Source organism: Ammodytes marinus, assembly GCF_949987685.1.
Source record: "Ammodytes marinus genome assembly, chromosome: 4".
Lineage (NCBI taxonomy): Eukaryota > Metazoa > Chordata > Actinopteri > Uranoscopiformes > Ammodytidae > Ammodytes > Ammodytes marinus.
In genome coordinates, this window is record NC_137233.1 from 6,679,435 (window position 1) to 6,697,568 (window position 18,134).

The 18,134-nt window shown below is 41.3% G+C and overlaps 1 protein-coding gene across 1 annotated transcript; it reads right to left on the minus strand.

Moving 5' to 3' along the window:
• Positions 1 to 608: 608 nt before the first annotated feature.
• On the minus strand, positions 609 to 17,634 carry LOC307249488 (uncharacterized protein). Its single transcript, XM_080026220.1, has 5 exons — positions 17,492 to 17,634; positions 15,919 to 16,075; positions 11,310 to 11,446; positions 5,083 to 5,391; positions 609 to 3,902 (listed from the first exon to the last, which is right to left on the minus strand). The coding sequence occupies exons 1-5, from the start codon at positions 17,559 to 17,561 to the stop codon at positions 3,706 to 3,708; spliced, it is 870 nt and encodes a 289-aa protein (XP_079882346.1). The 5' UTR covers positions 17,562 to 17,634; the 3' UTR covers positions 609 to 3,705.
• Positions 17,635 to 18,134: the final 500 nt, after the last annotated feature.

The window sequence follows — 18,134 nt, forward strand, 5'->3', positions numbered from 1 at the left end:
AATGAAGGATTTTTTACACAAGGGAGCGCTGGATTCAAAATGATGTCGTCTTGTAGGGACTATAACTACTGCTGAACCACTTGAACAAGTTTTTTCACCCCTTTCATTCATGGAATCATTGGTGGGTGTAACCCATTCAAAAAATCCTAGGCTCTGTAAACTCAGTATGTAAACAAAGGAGGCCCACCGCAGGTAGCAACCATAAATAGTATATATGAGGTAGCAACATGCCGGTTGGGTCATACAGAATATTCTACAGATTGTAAAGCCACTCTGAGGCAAATTATTCTTAGTTCCATTATTTAAATTTACTTGATTTTACAAGCATTTTATCTTATATTAGAATCACATTAGACATCCTCCTTGGCTACCTGACCACCAGGTTTTTGACACGTCTCATTATTGAAATAGATTCTACCTTTTAGTCTTGTCCTGTTTTCAGCTAAGTTATTTAACACTATATTATTTATATATATTATAATATTATATTATTATTGTATTTGTACTAGCTTTAGTTTGGACTGGCTGCGCGAGACTACCCCAAATGTGAAACAAATTAACTGTTGTTATCTGCTTCTATTCTTAAAAGTCAATGACCAAAGTTTGGGGAAGAAAATATATATTTTATTGAACTCTGCAGAAGAAGTGTTGCGTTTTTGAACAAAATTAACCAAAAAAAAGTATGTACATATACTCTCATAGTAGCATCAACAAAAATGATTCTCAGACGAGAAACAAGACGTGGAACAAGAATAAAACTCTACTGGTTAAGTACAACACAAAGATCACAAACACACATGCACGCACACGCATACACACACACCAGCTAAAGTCACATTGAAGAATCAATCACTGGCCAAAAAAAAAACTGCAACCACATTTGTAAAGACAGATTTTTGGCGAACGACGAGCTGACAATGAAGTACACAGATAAATCGCTTGGTCGATTTGAGAAACACATTTCTCACAAATAAACTGGTTTACAAATGGCAAAGATAAGTGGGGACTGCGGACATTAGGGGCCGGTTTCGCAGACATGGATTAAGCCTAGTTCTGGACTAAATTGTACTTTCAATGGACAATCTCCATTCAAAATTCCATTTAGTCCAGGACTAGGCTTAATCCATGTCTGTGAAACTGGCCCAAAGACTCTTTTATTAGCCGACGTGGTTTTCCCTCACGACGGCTGCAAAAATAAGACAATATCCGTCAGAAGTCATTCAGAAACCTGTACCTATGTTACTCACTGAAACATTATAGGTACTGCGTGTTCTTAAACCACATTCAAAGGAAAATGTCAAAAACAAAGGAATCTCTAAAGTCTGGGATTTCAAATAGCCTCAAAACATAAATGTCTGGCTTGTCACATGAGCTGTGACTGTACTTCTCCATGTTCAGCTGGGATCTTAAGAAAAAAGGTCACTTCAAAATTAACTATTGTCAAGTCATTTCAGAAAGCAGAAATGGTTTTCAGATACAAAAAATTAAGAAAAATGTAAAATAAAGAACGGAGCACCTATTCAAACCTGACTGGCATGCTGGTGCAGTTTAATAAAGGCAATAGTGATGACGATTATCAGAGAAAGAAAATTATTCAACAAAATAAGGCATATAACACGATTCTGAATAAGAAACCTATGACCTATAAGGAGTTTTAACATACCTTGTTTGGGTTGAAACTAAAAAGGACAGCAGTCGAGAGGCTACACACTTCGATGGCAGCAATGACGAACTAATTGCAAAAAAAACTATTTGGCCAGTCGAATGTTAATTTAACCTTTATGATGCCAGTAAAGTACGAGAAACACAACTCTCGTAAATAACCAGAACATGGGATTTTAAACTGTTGAAAATGATATACATACTTTAGCATAAAAGTAAACATGACTTAGAAAGCTACTGTTTCTTCTTGCATTTTGCGATCCTACCAATTTTTTTTTTTGGACTCAAATATGTGAGTGTTTTGACTGTTTGTAGAAAAAAAAGTACTTTGGTTATCTCATTCAAAGCTGCCGATGCATTTCAGCTCTTATACACCTGCTGTAAGGTGGGTGGGGGAATGAAAACAACCTGAGCATAGCACTTGTAAATGACCACATAAAAAAAAAACCTTGTTGCAAACTTCCCCTCTGTGCGAGGAGGACTTCGTAGGCTTGACAATATGAACGTTCCCTTTTTTGCTGGAGGCCTTTTTCTTGAACCCACATCATTGAAACTGTTACCCTCTGAATATGGGTGGTCAACTGACAATGCCTCATTTTGAAAAGGACACTTAATTTGTTCCCAAGTAACACACACACACAAATGACATTATATGCCCTTATAAAAACGGGGGAACAAAGGAACATGAGAAAAGTTTGTGAAAAAACTTGAAAGCACTTAACCCCTCTGAGATAGAAATGGCAGAAAATACGTTTAGATTATGGCCACGACTACCAAAACTCTTTCCGGGTTTGCCCCACTGTGTCTGACAGCAAATGGCTGTACAGCAGATGGTAGCGTGAAGTTCAGGCTGGTTCGTGGACAGGGACTAAGAGGGAGGTGTTAAGGCATGTTCAGACTGAGAGCTGTAAAAGTCAGAGCAATTAAAGGAGAAGTTAAGTGATATAGTCCTTTTAGCTAACTTCCTGTCAGTGGCTACAGTTGGCAGTCTCGTCCCTACTACGTCACCACCACGAGCACGCAGCCGTCTTTTTCAGATAGTGACACGATGGAGAGCAGCGAGTCATCGTTCACGGGCACAGAGAACCGCCTCTTTATAGCGTTCTGTCTCCTGATAGGATAAAAACGGGCGGGATACTTAGCTAAAATTTGATCTGGCAATTACTGCAATGCTGAATGACTGGGAGACCTGTGTTATGAACTGGGCATACTGTTTAAGTGATTGCTGTATGATTATATAGAGTGATTTAACATGTATATTAACAGTTGTTTTTGTTGATATACATGTTAAATGACTTCTCCTTTAATTTCACTTTTGAAATCAGACTCAGTGGTTTTGAGTGTCATCCACCATGATGGAGCCTCTAAGAAATATCTAAAACAATACAACAACAATCTCACCACTTGCATATAGTAAGTCCATGCAACACAAGCCAAGGGGTGTCAACATTTTCACTTGGCAACTCTGCAACAGAACAAATGCACTATACAACAGCTACACATGTGTCACAACTGTTCCCATCTTTAAAGGTGCACTATGTAACTTTGTGTGTGTCAGAGAAGTGAACAGTCTCTGAGGCATATTCCCATAACTGAATTAACAAATGTTCCTCAAAAGAAAATTGGATCCCTTTAACACAGTTTGAAGTTAGAACGCTTCCTGAAAAGTTATTGTTTCACTGTTGCTGTTCACAGCAGCAGGGCCCGCAGTTTGGTTTACAAAACATATTCTAAATTTGGCTCTAGGTGCCTCAAAATAACTTAAGTTTTGAATTATAATGATATAATTATTAATGACTAAGAATAACATGTGTTTTGTAAACTAATTGCAGGCTCTGCACATTTAAAACAATTCCCCCTCCCTTGAAACTGCATAGTGCACCTTTAACTGCCACGCAACAAATGCATGAGGACGCACGGAAAAAAAACACCCCCCCTCGTCCTAATTTTTCCCGATTTACACATCTCCAGTTCTGCCAAGTTGGAAAAATGTTGCAGCAATTTTTTTTTAAAGTGGTCGTCGAGTGTGGCACTGTGGTTCCGTTAACCAGTCTTGGGTGGCGGTGAGACAAAGTCCGGGTTGAATGCCGGTTGAGCTAGGAAGTCTGTGTGTGTTGGCATTGGAGCGTTGGGCTGCGGATGTGCGGGCGGGGGCTGCATGGGGTAGGACGGCTGGCCCGGGGAGAACGCTGCCTGGCTGTAAGGCATCGGGTTGGGAGGGTAGCTGGGGCCAGGACCAGCTAGGGCACATGGAAAGAAAAAAAACATGGAAAGAGGATGAAAAGCTTGGATAGAAAACACAATAGATTAGGGCTGTTAGGTTCATTTCCTTTAAAAAAAAAAAATCCAGACAGACATGATGACCCGACTTTATACCAGCTGCGGTTCTCCTCACGTCCAATTGCAAGTTTTCTGAAGCACCAAAATAGTATCATTTGTTTTTAAAAAACACGCTGAAATGTTTCATGACCATATATTTAAGGGTGCTTATTTTTATAGTATGCTTGGTGTTTCTAAATATATAAATAAATAAATAAAAACATGCAATCATCAACTTTGTGTAATGACTCACTGAGAGTAAAGGTTAACAAGAACCCAGTAACATTCCTTTAGGAGCTTAAAGCTCCCATATTATACACGTTTCGGTTCTATTATACACCATATTATATGGTCTTAGTGGTCCCTACTACGTTTTTCTTTAATTGTTTGCTGAAAAAAACTTTCAGATAATTTATTGTACTATGCTGATGTTCAGCTAATCTCACAATGGCCTGTTTTTTAAAAAGAGCTGCAGCTCCCCTCGTAAATATACAATCTTTGAGCTGCCCCCGCCCCCTGTCCGGAAGCGAAGCCAGATACGCCTCGCCCTCTGTCTGTCAGGGCCGTGGACCAATAAGAAATAGGGGTGTGGGCTGCACAGTGGAAGCTTCTGGCTTTCCAGTTTGTGAGGTCAGAAAAGGGGAAAATTCTGACTGGAGTATATTGGGGGGGAGGGGTGGGGGTTTCAGAAAGGGGGAGAGTGAGAACAGGAGAGATTGTTATTTTTTAAAATATTTTGGCAGTCTCTAGGCACACCGTGGACCCATGGATATGTTAGAACACATTTAAAAAGTGCATTTAGCATAATATGTGACCTTTAAATATAGAATTACAAAGAGTGTAGGTTGAAGACTTCACACTTCACTTACAAACGCTAACTTTTTTAGTGTCTAGTTAAAAGCATTTTTTATCTATCTATCTATCTATCTATCTATCTATCTATCTATCTATCTATCTATCTATCTATCTATCTATCTATCTATCTATCTATCTATCTATCTATTCTGGAAGCTGCTTCTAAACAGGAAGGTAATGATTTCACAACAGGCTGATGTCACAACCAAACCTGTAACTGTTTTGTAAGAATAACTCCACACTCACTGGCTTCCTGATATGTTGGTGGCGGTCCCGGTGTTAGTGGTTGTCCATGGTAGTGGGTTGTTGACATGGGAGCAGGTCCGTAGCCCTGGGCCATGGGCTGCTGAGCTCCATACCCCTGGGGCTGAGCTGCGTACCCGGGCTGTGCTCCGTACCCGGGTTGAGCTCCATACCCCGGCCGAACTGCATGGCCTGGCTGCACTGGCATATGCTGATACTGTGCTCCCTGGTAAGGCATGCCAGTCGGCTGCTGGGGGTAATTTTGTGGAACAGAAGTGACCACTGTGGTGTGGGTACTGGTGGCTATCACAGCTGGAAATAAAGAGAAAAAACAGATGAGAAAACAGATAATATAGCTATTACACTATGGGGTGAGGTAACTAAACTCAAACTAGCTTGACCAGGAAAACCTAGTCTGGTCTGAGCTGATTGTTGGGTGAACCGGGAAAACATGATGGTAGCCAGCCCGGTTACGGTAAAATCAAGTTATCTGGAGAAGGTTTGTTGTCTAACAAAATCTGTTAATACACAGCCTAGGCTCTGTAAATGGGAATGTAAAACTACTCCAAGCATTTATTCTCACCAACACAGAGACTCAAGAGTTCCACATACATAACAATGGTCATTATTACAACATTTACACAGATGAAAAGTTCAGATTTCATACAGAGAAGTCATTGTTTTTTTTCTGAGAATTAACACAGTCACTTCTGCATTTCAACAACCGTACAAACCCTGCAGTGACACTAAGAAAGCTGAGCTAAAAAAAACAACAAACAAAATTGTATTTTCTATTTAGATGAGGATATGGACTGGACTCAGGGGTGGAACTTCCATTTGGGTCTCTTGTCTCTAAGTTTAAACTAAAATAATTCTAAAGCAGTTTCCTCTGACCGTCCAACCTCCAAAATCCAGGAAAGAAATAATAACATTCTGTGTCCCTGCGTTCCGAATCGCATAAAAATAATCTAGTTAGGATGCAGTAGGCATACTATTGGAACATACTTTAACTTATTTATTTCATCAGAACATTGTACCTTGATCTTGCCTCTTGCTTTTATATCCGCCCCATCACCGTTTGTTTTTTATATTGAGGCTCCGTCAATGTGAAGTCACTTCAGATGCACACTTGATTATGGGTTAGAATCCCTAAAATAGGATGCTGTTTTCAACACAAAAAATTTCAGCCGGATGTAGTAGACATCCGGGTACTTCTAACCATCCTAAATCTGGCCACAAGAATCGGGACATCCTAAATCTTTTTTTCTACCATACTAATTAAATAGCAGAAAACATGGGGATTGAAACGCAGGGTGTATTAAGCTGCAGTTTGTGGTTTTTGGACTTTCTTTGCCCTGGGTTTGTCCTGTCAGGCAGCAAACTGCATGCGACATGAAGCAGTGCACCTCACCTTGTTACACAAAGCACTTGATGAGTTAAGGTGGAGCAGTAAATCATAGCTCTCTCTTTACTAGAAACAAAACATTCTCTATTATAAACGTATAAGGTTTCTATCAAGGAAACTAAACGGGAGTTTACTAGATTAGCATTACAGGGACTTACACAGCTTTTTTCAAAGAGCCTTCATCACGATTTGTTACTTGCTAGATTGACACAGATGTAGGCTATAGAAATACAGCACCAGGGGGCAGGAACCCGTTTAAGTAAAATCAGAAGACAAAAACACATGTGCGCCAGCCTTTCTACTCCCCGCCCCCCACTGTATTCCCCCCCACATCCCCCCACTGAGTGGGTGTCAACAAGACCACTTCCTGTAAATTACTCCCCCCCCTCCTCCTGCAGTTGTCTTGGAAACAATGAGTCACACGGGGTGGAGCTCTCTGACATTCCTGGATGTGATCCTGACATGCAACAGCCCGAGTCAGTCTGGGGAATGCTGGAACTCTCACTTGTGTTTTAAGCCCAACGCTGTCTGCCAGAGCTGAGTCGCTGCATTGCAAATAATACAAACTAAATAATAAGCTGAAGGAGGCTGCGGCATGAAGACTGAACCGAAAGGAAGTTCCACACACACACCCACCCCCCTCAGGTGCTTTCCTCTACTGTTGGGGGAGTCGTAAGGAATTCATTCAGAGAAGAGGGTTCAAGGGCGAGCGGAAACAAAGACACAATCAGCCCATTCATAGGATACAGATTAAACGATTCACTAAAACAAAAGACAAGACCAAGCTAATGTGAAATAGATGGCTTAAACTTTAGGTTTTAGTTTTTGAACATAATGATATTTTTTGGCTCAATTTACAACTATCACAGTTCATAGTTAATTCTGTCATTATATCTCTCCAGCCACATCCTCCTTGATCTCCTCTCTTGTTAACAGATCAAGGAGTTCTTTGCATTATAAAGAGGAGAGCTCTTAACTGCATTGTACTTATTGTTAAATCACTTCTACTTTTGTCACAGCCCACTGACAGCAACAGTTCAGCCTCAGTGTCTGCTTCTCAGACGCACATGTGCAACAACAAATGCTCTGTCTACATACAATCTGCACATCCGCAAGAGACAGCATGCAGGCACAGTGCTGCTTCTCCGGTTTACACGGGTAAGGCAACATGTAAATCACGAAAAACAGGTAACAAATAGTTTTTGTTTTTAGAAAAGGGCAAATGTTTCCCTTTAACTGCTTGGCTAGTTCATTTTCAGCAAACGTTAGTCAAACGGGAGAAAATTGTTTATTTGGTGGGGACTATTTTTTAGCTGCAGGACTAAACCAATGATAAAGTTATTCTATAGCCCTGCTAACTCTTTTTATAGGATTTGTTAACAATAACCTTATAAAGAAAACAGATATTTGCATGAACAGGAAAGAAACCCTATTTCTCAAACCAATTTCCACCAAAGCATTCAGAATAAACAGGCTTCTACTTGTAAACCAGCAGCATAAATGCTATAACCTTTCCAGTGAATTAACATCCAGTGTTAAACGTTTGGCAAGAACTTCAAATGGTGATTATAACTGATGACTAATCTGAGTCATTGACATGTGGGACACAATGATCACCACAGATGATCACTAAAAAAATCCAAGTGAAACTCTTCCCTCAATAAACTACCTATTTGTTAAAGCGGCCAGTGTTTCATATTCTTTGCCTAACATTGTGATTTGGGGGATAGTTTGTGTGTCTCCATGCCTGAGTTGTTAGTAAGACCAAGCCACTGCAGTAATGAAAGTCATGTGGTGGGTGGACAAAAAAAAAACACATCTCAAATGAGTCCCCTGATGCTCTGTTCTGAACTTGACAGACGGATACTCCAACACACTGTAAACTAAAGCCCCTTTTACACAGCCAGTGAAAGCTGGGAATATGCCGGCCTTTCGGCCCTCCCCCAGCTGTGTAAATGCGACAGTTGCGGAACGAGGGAAGAAAGGTGCGAGTGATCGTTCCGGGAATTTTACTACCTCGGGGGGTAGTAAGATTCCCGACACGATCAGTTCCGCCTCTCTGTTTAAATGCTCCAGCTTGTTGTTGCGGAACAGGGGGGCGTTTGACGTTCCATAGTCTACGTTCTAAACATGCGACCATGTTAGCAGTTGAAGGACGTGTGTTTAACATTAACCACGGCGGCCTGATGTCCCGTAAAAATCACCAAATAAAAGGAACGGTGTATAATCTAGTTGATCATAAGGTCCGTTGCTCAATCCAAACCCCCGCGCTTCATTTTGCAGAGTGTATGAGTCTATTTCTGCCCAGGAGAAGTTGTACAATGGAAAGCTAGGCTAGGCTAAGTAAGGGATAAAGTATAGCGAACGGGTCACTTGCTAGAAATAAAGACCGACAAGCTGAAGCAGGAGCCCGACGCGCAGCGGAGGGCTCTTGTTCAGCTTGAAGGTCGACCTAGTAACGGGGGAATAGTCTGCTCGCCCCGCTAGACTGTCTGCTTCAGCTGACTGAAGGCTCCGGCTCAGCTGTTAGCCACAGAGCTACTGTTTTGCTAACACATTCCGCCGCCGCTATTATTATCCTAAGTCTGAGCGTATATCCACACTTTATTTCTGTCTACAGTAACGTGACTTCACACACTGTGTGTATGTCTGATTGGCAGATCGCTGCCCTCACAAAGAGACTCGCTCACAACCAACCTGTCACACACACACACAGAGGTGAAGCGGTCGGATTGATTTAGTCAGTTTGGTTAACTGTCCCAGTGATGTTGGACTCAGCGCGTAGCGAGATCAACTGGCACATCGTGGGGACAGTAAAATACGGCCCTCTTACTGCAAGCTCCAGCACTTCTGCTCTCAATTCACCGGCCATTGTTGTTGTAAAGCAGCTGACCGGCGCGGCGCTAAATGTTTACGTCACACCTGACGCTGTTTACAAGCACCTCTTTCATTCCGGAGCGCTGTGTAAAAGGGACTACTGATGCGCCAGCAGGCCGGCGTTGCTTGGTTCTGTGTAAATAACACAGAAGCAAGCAAAGCCGGCATATTGGAGTGATGTTGTTCCGTCAATATGCCGCAATCTCTGTGTAAAAGGGGCTTAAGAGGCTTCTTCATGAGAAACGTTTTAAAAATGCATTTTACTTTTAGGTTGAGAAGTTGTCAACAGCCAGTCAGCAACTTGAGCTAAAGTGCTGCGTTACCTACACATGTGCGGCTACATGCTCTCATCATTTGTCATCCTTACTCTGACCCTTTTATAATATCTACTATAAAATATATGGTTAATGTTTGGGCTTAGCATGTTCAGAAAATGTTGCTTCAATACCTTAAAAGCTCCCCAGGGCTGTAACTGAGGATTGTTTGCATTATCAATTGTCTTGCTCATTGTTTTCTTTCCTATTCACTGAACTAGTGAATTATTTGGTCCATAGAATGTGACACAATTGTAAAAATGCCCATCATCCCAGAGCCCAGGCTGACACATTCACATGTTGTCCTTCCCCAAGTTCAAAGCCGCCCACAAAATATTCAATCAATAGCATAACATACCAGTTAACAGTCACTCTTGAGAAGAAGATTTTATTTTTATTTTTATCATCTTTTTTTGCAGCTTTAAAAAAAAAAATCACATTATGTGAAGCTGCAAGTAGTCATCGAATGTTTGTGAAAAGTATCCGTTATCATAAATTAGAAAATCAAGATTCAGTGTATTTTTTTGTAAAATCCATAGAAAAACTGTTTATGGTCAAAATAACCTGATGGGGGAACATCTATATCTTGCTATCCCTGTCAATCAAGGTACTGCATTGTATTGACAACTGTAGAGAGATTAGCCAGCCTGACTATACATTTGAAAGAGGACAATGTTCCTGCAGACAGCCTCCTGCTGTTCTGGGTCAGCCTGCCCCACCCACGATTATAATATGAATGTATATCTCAACCTGTCTGCCTCCCAAACCTGTCTCCCACTCCTCTTCCACCACCCAGCTTACCTGTGTACCTGTCTCCTACCTCCCCCACCCTTTCCTGTCCCTCCTATGCAGATCAACCTGACACATATGTCTATCTTTATCCCTCCACTGCACACTCAGTCACTACTATCCATGCTAAAAGGAAGCAGGATTATAACCTCATTTAGCACATTATTTTTAAATATTTTATATTATTTATTCTTTTTTTTTCTCCTCCATCTAATTTTGACGATTTTTAGAAAAATGTGTTGGTTTGTAAGCGCTAAGGGAGCATGTTTAAATAAAACCTGTGAACGTTACCTTTTAAATGTATTTTATTTCATGTTTCTATGTGCTACACAGGCTTAGATATTAAGGTTTTGGTAGACGTTGACAATTCGTACAATTTTTTCAGAAAACCCTCAGGCATTAAGGACATGCATCCTAGATTGCCATAGTCATAAATGGGTTAAGTTTCTGTTTTCCTGAAGCCCAACCCTTCTGTGTCACATGCAGTTCAGGGAGTGCCAGGATTTATACTCTGAACATCTCGAGGAAGATTAGGCTTGGCCGATTGAAACAAACAAAATGTTGCAAAGAGTAAAGCAATACGTTTCCTCATAGGTGGTCATGTTGAGGCTCACATTTCTTGAGACTACCGAGAGAAAATCCTGATTGATAAAAAATAGTATTCTTCCCCTACATTATGGTGCCCACTTCTCCAAGTATTCCAAATCAACACAACTAATCACAGTTCATTTTGAGCTCCTGAAACATAGGCTGTTGCTAATATCAAGGCTTTATACCTATCCGTATCCAAGCATCACAAAGACAACAACAGATGGTTAATAATCGATAGTGAAAGGGCTACTTACATCTTGGCTTGCGGCACAACTTGTACAGGCAGCAGCAGGGACACACACAGCAGCAGATGCAGATGAGCAAAAACACGATAGAAACAGTGACACCAACGATGATGGGTAACGGTGAGAAAGAGTGTGAATAATATTCACTAAAAAAAAAGAAAGAAATAGCATAGTTATGTTTCAATCACCTTAATAGAACACAAAACAAGTTGAATTATATAATATCCTATCACACATGTTCCACCATTGATAGTTATAGATAAGCAATATTTGTCACAGCTGTCCCTTGAGCAATACTCAATACTGGATAACACGTAAACATTCTCTATTTTAAAAACCTCTTGAAACGCCCCCTTACCTTTTATATTCATATTGATAGTAGTTAGTCATTTTGGCAAATCTGTTATAAGATAGGCCTTGCACCGCCAGACCAAACTACAGCTCGTAGACATAGACTAGATAATATGCTCTGGCTGGCAGCAAGTTATTTTCTTTTTCTGATATCAGGGGGGAAAAAATGGGCCGGCCTGTTTACAACCAATCACAACCTTCTAGGGCGGCGCTAAGCCCAGGAAGCACTATCGTTTCCTTTGAAAATAGTGCATCAGTACAAGGACTAAGAAACCTTAGCCACAGAATGTTTGAATTCCTTTCTGTAATTAAAATATGTGTCTTATTATTCCGTTCCTTACATGCTGGTAGAGATTTTCAAATAATTTGCTGAATTCTTTCACTATTAATCTGTTAGTCAAAATAATTGTCGCTGTTCATCTTGATTTACTTGTCAACTTTCTTTAAGTGGAGCAAAATAAATGTAACAAGTTGTTTCTTCATAACACCGTGTTTTTTGTAATGCCACTAACAACCAAAACTATAGATTATGACGAATATAAAGAATGATCATTTTTGGGACGGTTAAAATCGTTTTTCGGGACAGTGATGAAAAAAAAAATAGACTGAGCATTCTGAGCAGAGGTCTTTGTCCTATCTCAACTTTCTACATCAGTGGAGAGCCACTATATACTATGTGAAAGGAGACTTCTGCTGCCAGTTAGAATGTATTCACTCATTAGTGTTATGCTGGTGGTCGTCTGCAGGAAGACACTACATCCTGTTGCTCTGCTGCAGTCACTGCAAAGCCAGGCTGCAACCACACATCTCTAGTCTGTCTGTCTCGCTATCAGGCAGGCTAATAGCATTTTATATGACACTTCCCTTGTTAGGGCTGGGCGATATGGGCTAAAATCAATATCTCCATACTTTTTTACTATATCTCGATACACGATATATATCTCGATATATTTCAAATCTCCTCTAGAGCACATCCTAAATGCTCAATTTAATTTATTTTTTGCATAACATCAAACCAGTAATATGATTTAAATAGTCCCTGCAAAATGTGTCTGCACTAACGATGCATTAGGCTACATGAAACAACATCTTGTTTATATTCTTTAGTGCTTTCTATCGGAACAATTTGAAACTTGCACATGGCAAAGAGTTTGCACATTTTATTGATTATTCCACATCCTTCCACTCCCATACAATGGATCCAGCATTATTTTATTTGGAAACAGTTTTTTCCATCTTCTGTTAATCTGTAAACTGAGAACACTAATTATGACTCATTACAACCACTTACTAATTGTTTATCACCACTAACCCCCTGAAGATAGCAGTCACACTTTAAATGCAGAACAGGTTTTGCTCCATAATAGTAGTCTATGTGTATAAAAGGCTCTGACATTTATAATGGTTACTGTCGCTTTAAGAGCAGTTGCTCCCACTGTATAAATTAAGTTTCGTTTTCTGCCTGTTAGACCGAGAGAGATTCATGCGAGCGCAACCAGCAGGTGGCTCATCGTCCCTCTGTTACCTGCCTTATTGTTTAATTCTCCTGTATTGAGTTCATGAAAATAAAACTGGAAGATAATCAGAGGATTTAAATAAATACGGCTGAGAATAATATAGTCTAAAGAAAGCAAAGTCTCATCATCATATTCCTTGCATTCTAACCGATGCACCATTCCTGGATGCTATTCATACCTATTGATCTAGCCCTCCTGCATTATCAATAAAACACTATGTTTTATTTTATAAAAAATACTCGCAAGTGTAGCCTACTTTACATAGACTTTTAATTAATAAACGGTGTGCACCTCCCTTGGTGCTGACATGGACCTATTATAAGAGGCTGCCCGTAATAAATGTGATGCCGTGGTTGTGTGACGTTGGACCAAAAACTCTCCGTTAAGTCGGAGTAGGCTAATCCGCCCCCCAGCGCTCGTTCGCCTTCCTCTCATAAGGACCAGGCTCTGTACAGCGGCCGCTTATGCTGTCAAGCGCCCGCCTCCCCCGTTCTTTCGCATGTGTAGCCACTAGCCTTCCTCTCATAAGGACCAGGGCAGGCTGTGCTGTGTACAGCGGCCGCTAATGCTGTCATGTGCGCCCGCCTCCCCCGGTCGTTCGCCTGTGTAGCCTTCTTCTCATCAAGCATGGACCTACAAAAAAGGTCCATGCTATGAACGACGGCCACCATCGCCGTCTTTCGCGCCCCCCTCCACCCGCTCGTTCGGCTGTCATAAGAGCACAAGAGCCCTCGTCTTTTTTCTCCCCCTCTCGTTGTTTTCACATGGCGATAAAAGTAAACACACACAGGGCGCACTGCAAACTACATCATAGGTGCGCGCCCAGGAGGTTGGGAGGGGGGAGTGAGTGAGTTGCCAATGCATGTGAGTCTGTGAGGCAGAGAGCCACAGGAAAGAGCGAGAGAAGCGAACACCAGCGAGTTTGCCGGTGGCGGCGGCGGCTAAAAAAAAATCACATTACGTGCCAATGTGTATTCAATGGTCGCGATAGGGTCATTTTATACATCCCGTGGAGAACATCTCGCGATACATCGCATATATTCGATATATCGCCCAGCCCTACTTGTACTGCACTCTGACTATGTTTAATTGAGTTGATGGAAAAGGTGTGTGAAGACATAATCACTAGCCCCTTTTACACAGCCAGTGAAAGCCGGGAATATGCCGGAATTTCGGCCCTCCGCCCTGCTGTATAAATGCGACCGTTGCGGAACGAGGGAAGAAAGGTGCGAGAGATTGTTCCGGGAATTTTACTACCTCGGGGGTAGTAAGATTCCCGACACAATCAGTTCCGCCTCTCTGTATAAATGCGGCCAGCTTGTTGTTGCGGAACAGGGGTGCGTTTGACGTTCCATAGCCTACGTTCTAAACATGCGACCATGTTAGCAGTTGAAGGACGTGTGTTTAACATTAACCACGGCAGCCTGATGTCCCGTAAAAATCACCAAATAAAAGGAACGGTGTATAATCTAGCTGGTCATAAAGTCCGCTGCTCAATCCAAACCCCCACGCTTCATTTTGCAGAGTGTATGAGTCTATTTCTGCCCAGGGGAAGTTGTACAATGGGAAAGCTAGGCTAAGCTAGGCTAGGCTAAGCTAGGCTGCGACCGGATCGCCGCCGCTATTATTATCCTAAGTCTGAGCATATATCCACAGTTTATTTCTGTCTACAGTAACGTGACTTCACACACTGTGTGTATGTGTGTGTCTGATTGGCAGATCGCTGCCCTTACAAAGAGACTCGCTCACAGCCAACCTGTCACACAAACACAGACACAGAGGTGAAGCAGTGAGCAGCGGAGTGATTTTTGTCAGTTTGGTTAACAGTCCCAGAGATGTTGGACTCAGCGCGTAGCGAGATCAACCGGCACATCACGGGGACAGTAACATACGGCCCTCTTACTGCAAGCTCCAGCACTTCTGCTCTCAATTCACCGGCCAGTGTTGTTGTTGTAAAGCAGCTGACCGACGCGGCGCTAAATGTTTACGTCACACCTGACGCTGTTTACAAGCACCTCTCATTCCGGAGCGCTGTGTAAAAGGGGCTACTGATGCGCCAGCAGGCCGGCGTTGCTTGGTTCTGTGTAAATAACACAAAAGCAAGCAAGGACGGCATATTTGAGTGATGTTGTTCCGTCAATATGCCGCAATCTCTGTGTAAAAGGGGCTACTATTAGCATTCATCCCTCTCTCAGTCTAGACGGCTGTCTATTGTACCTCATACAATTCCCCACTTCAAAAATACTGAACTATCCCATTAACTAATAAATAATGGAGGATGAGGAGGAAACAAAGGAAGACTGTAGTCCTTACAACTGATTGAATTATTAATTTCACTGATATGTAGAATCGGGGTGAAGTGTTCTTACAGGTTTTTTATTATATAATTGCGTATATTATTAAGGCATTTGCTTAACATATCTGCAAAGGCATCTGAATATGGTCTGTACCCTAGTATTATGTAAGGATGAGCCAAGTGTATGCATTTGAAGAATTGAGTATGTGTTTTGAGTAGCAGCGGTCCATGGGTTCATGTTTTGCACATTGGTTAATGTTGGATGATTTCGCCCAGATTTAATATAGGTTCTGTTTGGTGTATTTGTCCACCTAACCACTTGCCCTTGTCCAAAACTAATTTCTCCCACGGGAGACAAAACCTTGACCTTCTCCACTCTAACACAACAATGTCACGACTTAGAGAGAGGCAGTTTTATCATCTATAACAGGAATTTAGAAAAAGGGTAGCATACCATTCCTCTTGATCATCCTTAGTGAACCGATGAAAATTGTCCGTGCAGCAGTATTTCTTGAGGCAGGAACCACAGCAATAGGATGAGTACCCGCATGACTTGAAATCCTGCCAATTGCTGTACACGTCTGTGTAGGATTCACAGTCTCTGTCATCACCTGTAACAAAGCAGAGAGATGGGGGGGGGAGAGGTTAGCCTTGCTGCGAACACTGAAGACAAAGCTGTAGTGGTAACTTTACTGTTCCACATGGGTTGTTAACTTGGCCTTGCATATACTGGCTATTGTGGTCCCTCTTTACATAAAGCCCTTATATTAAGTATCTTCCCTGATCAATCAACAGGCCGCAAAGCAGTGGTTTGGATCAATATGTGCTTACTACAGGCTATAGGAGTGATAACAGTGAGATAGAATTAATTAACAAGATATTACAGTTAATGTGGTCGGATTTGGACCACAAGTGAAGTTGGATGCATAATAGGTTGTGGTTCCCAATAGCGGTACTTGCTAAAAATGCTCCGAGGAACTTTCAGTTTGTGTTAATTATTGCATCCTCTTTGGACAAAAGCGTTACTGTTTTTACTATGCCAGCTGTTGTTGCTGGGTGAGCGTACCCATGGCAAAGCCATTAAGAAAATATATATAAAAATAGTATTCGTCGCACTGATGGTCTCGTTTGCTGTTACACGTTATTTATGATCATCAAAGGAACACATTGACTTTCAGAAATATCTCAAAGTTCCTTGTAGCACCTTTTAGTAAAGAGCCTATGCCGTCAAATTATTTATCAAGTTGGAATAGGAAAAGCAGGTTTACATCACAAGTTTGAATGATCAATTAGCAAATTCCTTTTTTGATGTCACAAATTGGTATTCCAAAAATCAGCTTCTTTTTAGTCCCACTATTGGGTTTATAGACCTTTCACTGACGACTGTTGCAAATAAAATTTTTAACCATCATTAAAATCGTGTCAAGTTGTTTGCGAAAGAAAGGGCGTCTATGAAAACAGTCCTGCAATGAAAATAAACGTATGTTGATTCAGCTTCCTGCCCACTCCCTTATAGGCCTTTTCGGAGGCGTTTCTAACATTTTATCCACCATTATTTTTAACATCACTGAGGATAACTTATATAGCTTAATTTGTTCTTTTCTTTTTTATAAAGGAAGGCACATTCTTCCGACGACATTGCAAGCATGTCTATATAAAAGTTCAGGTTATGCTGCCCAACAAGGAAGAGGAACAGACTAGTTGAGTCAAGGCTATAACGTTAGATTCGTTTGGTGTGAGTGTCGCTACATTGTCAACAACTTTTAACTTGAATAAAAGGAGAACTAGTAAGCGGTTAATAGTCTACTCCTTTATCTTGTTGATATAAATGAAGGTTCCATGATTAAAAACAATGTTTACAAGGCTACCGTCCTGAGTTTGGTCTGTCTGTGCCTCGGTCACTAATGCTAACTCCTGAGCTAACCTTAAAACAAACAAATAACACGCAGTAAAAAAACAACAACGACACCGACAACATAATGATGTAAGAAAACAGAGTATTTGGCATTTGAAGGGATAAAACTCACCATACACACAAGGGGCTAGGGCTACACATAGAGCAGCCAACACAACAACACAGGACAGGCCCGACGCCATGATTACTTCCAAGGTTCCCGGATTCAACGCTCCTCTGACAGTGGGGACGGGGCGGAGGTCTGCTCCGGTCTGAACCGCTGCAGGGACTGGGAGAGTCCACACACACGGCTGCCTCACTGCGCCGAAGACCCGCCCATACTTCCATTACGTTTATGGAATTTTTAATATAGCCTACAAACAGTCTATGCGTTTGCCAAATGGACCTTAAAAAAAAAAAAAAAAGTTTGCCCCATCATGTAGGCCTATTATGGCAGGTTTGCCCCTTCTTCTTTTTTTTTGATTTTATTTTAACCATTGTAGGCCATATTCAATAGCCTACAGACAACGAAGGCAAAATGTGACTGTACAATTGTTTAAGTGTTGACAGGTTTTACTTAAATATTTTGTTTAACGATAAATATAGCCTAACAAAATAAAACAAAACAAAGAAAAGAAAAATGTGTCTTTTTTCAGTCAAGTAGATAACGCAAGTAAAGAAAATGTGAATGAATGTATTAGGCCTACTGTATGCCCGGCTGGCTTTGTATGAATTGAGATGCTGGGCTCCTGGGAGCCCTAATGTCCTCCACTCTG

Coding starts and splice junctions, on each gene's coding strand:
- LOC307249488 (XM_080026220.1), bottom strand. CDS start 17,561: ATGGCGTCGGGCCTGTCCTGTGTTGTTGTGTTGGCTGCTCTATGTGTA. Junction 16,076..17,491: donor CCTAGCCCCTTGTGTGTATG/GTGAGTTTTATC, acceptor GCTTTGTTACAG/GTGATGACAGAGACTGTGAA. Junction 3,903..5,082: donor ACCAACATATCAGGAAGCCA/GTGAGTGTGGAG, acceptor CATGTGCCCTAG/CTGGTCCTGGCCCCAGCTAC.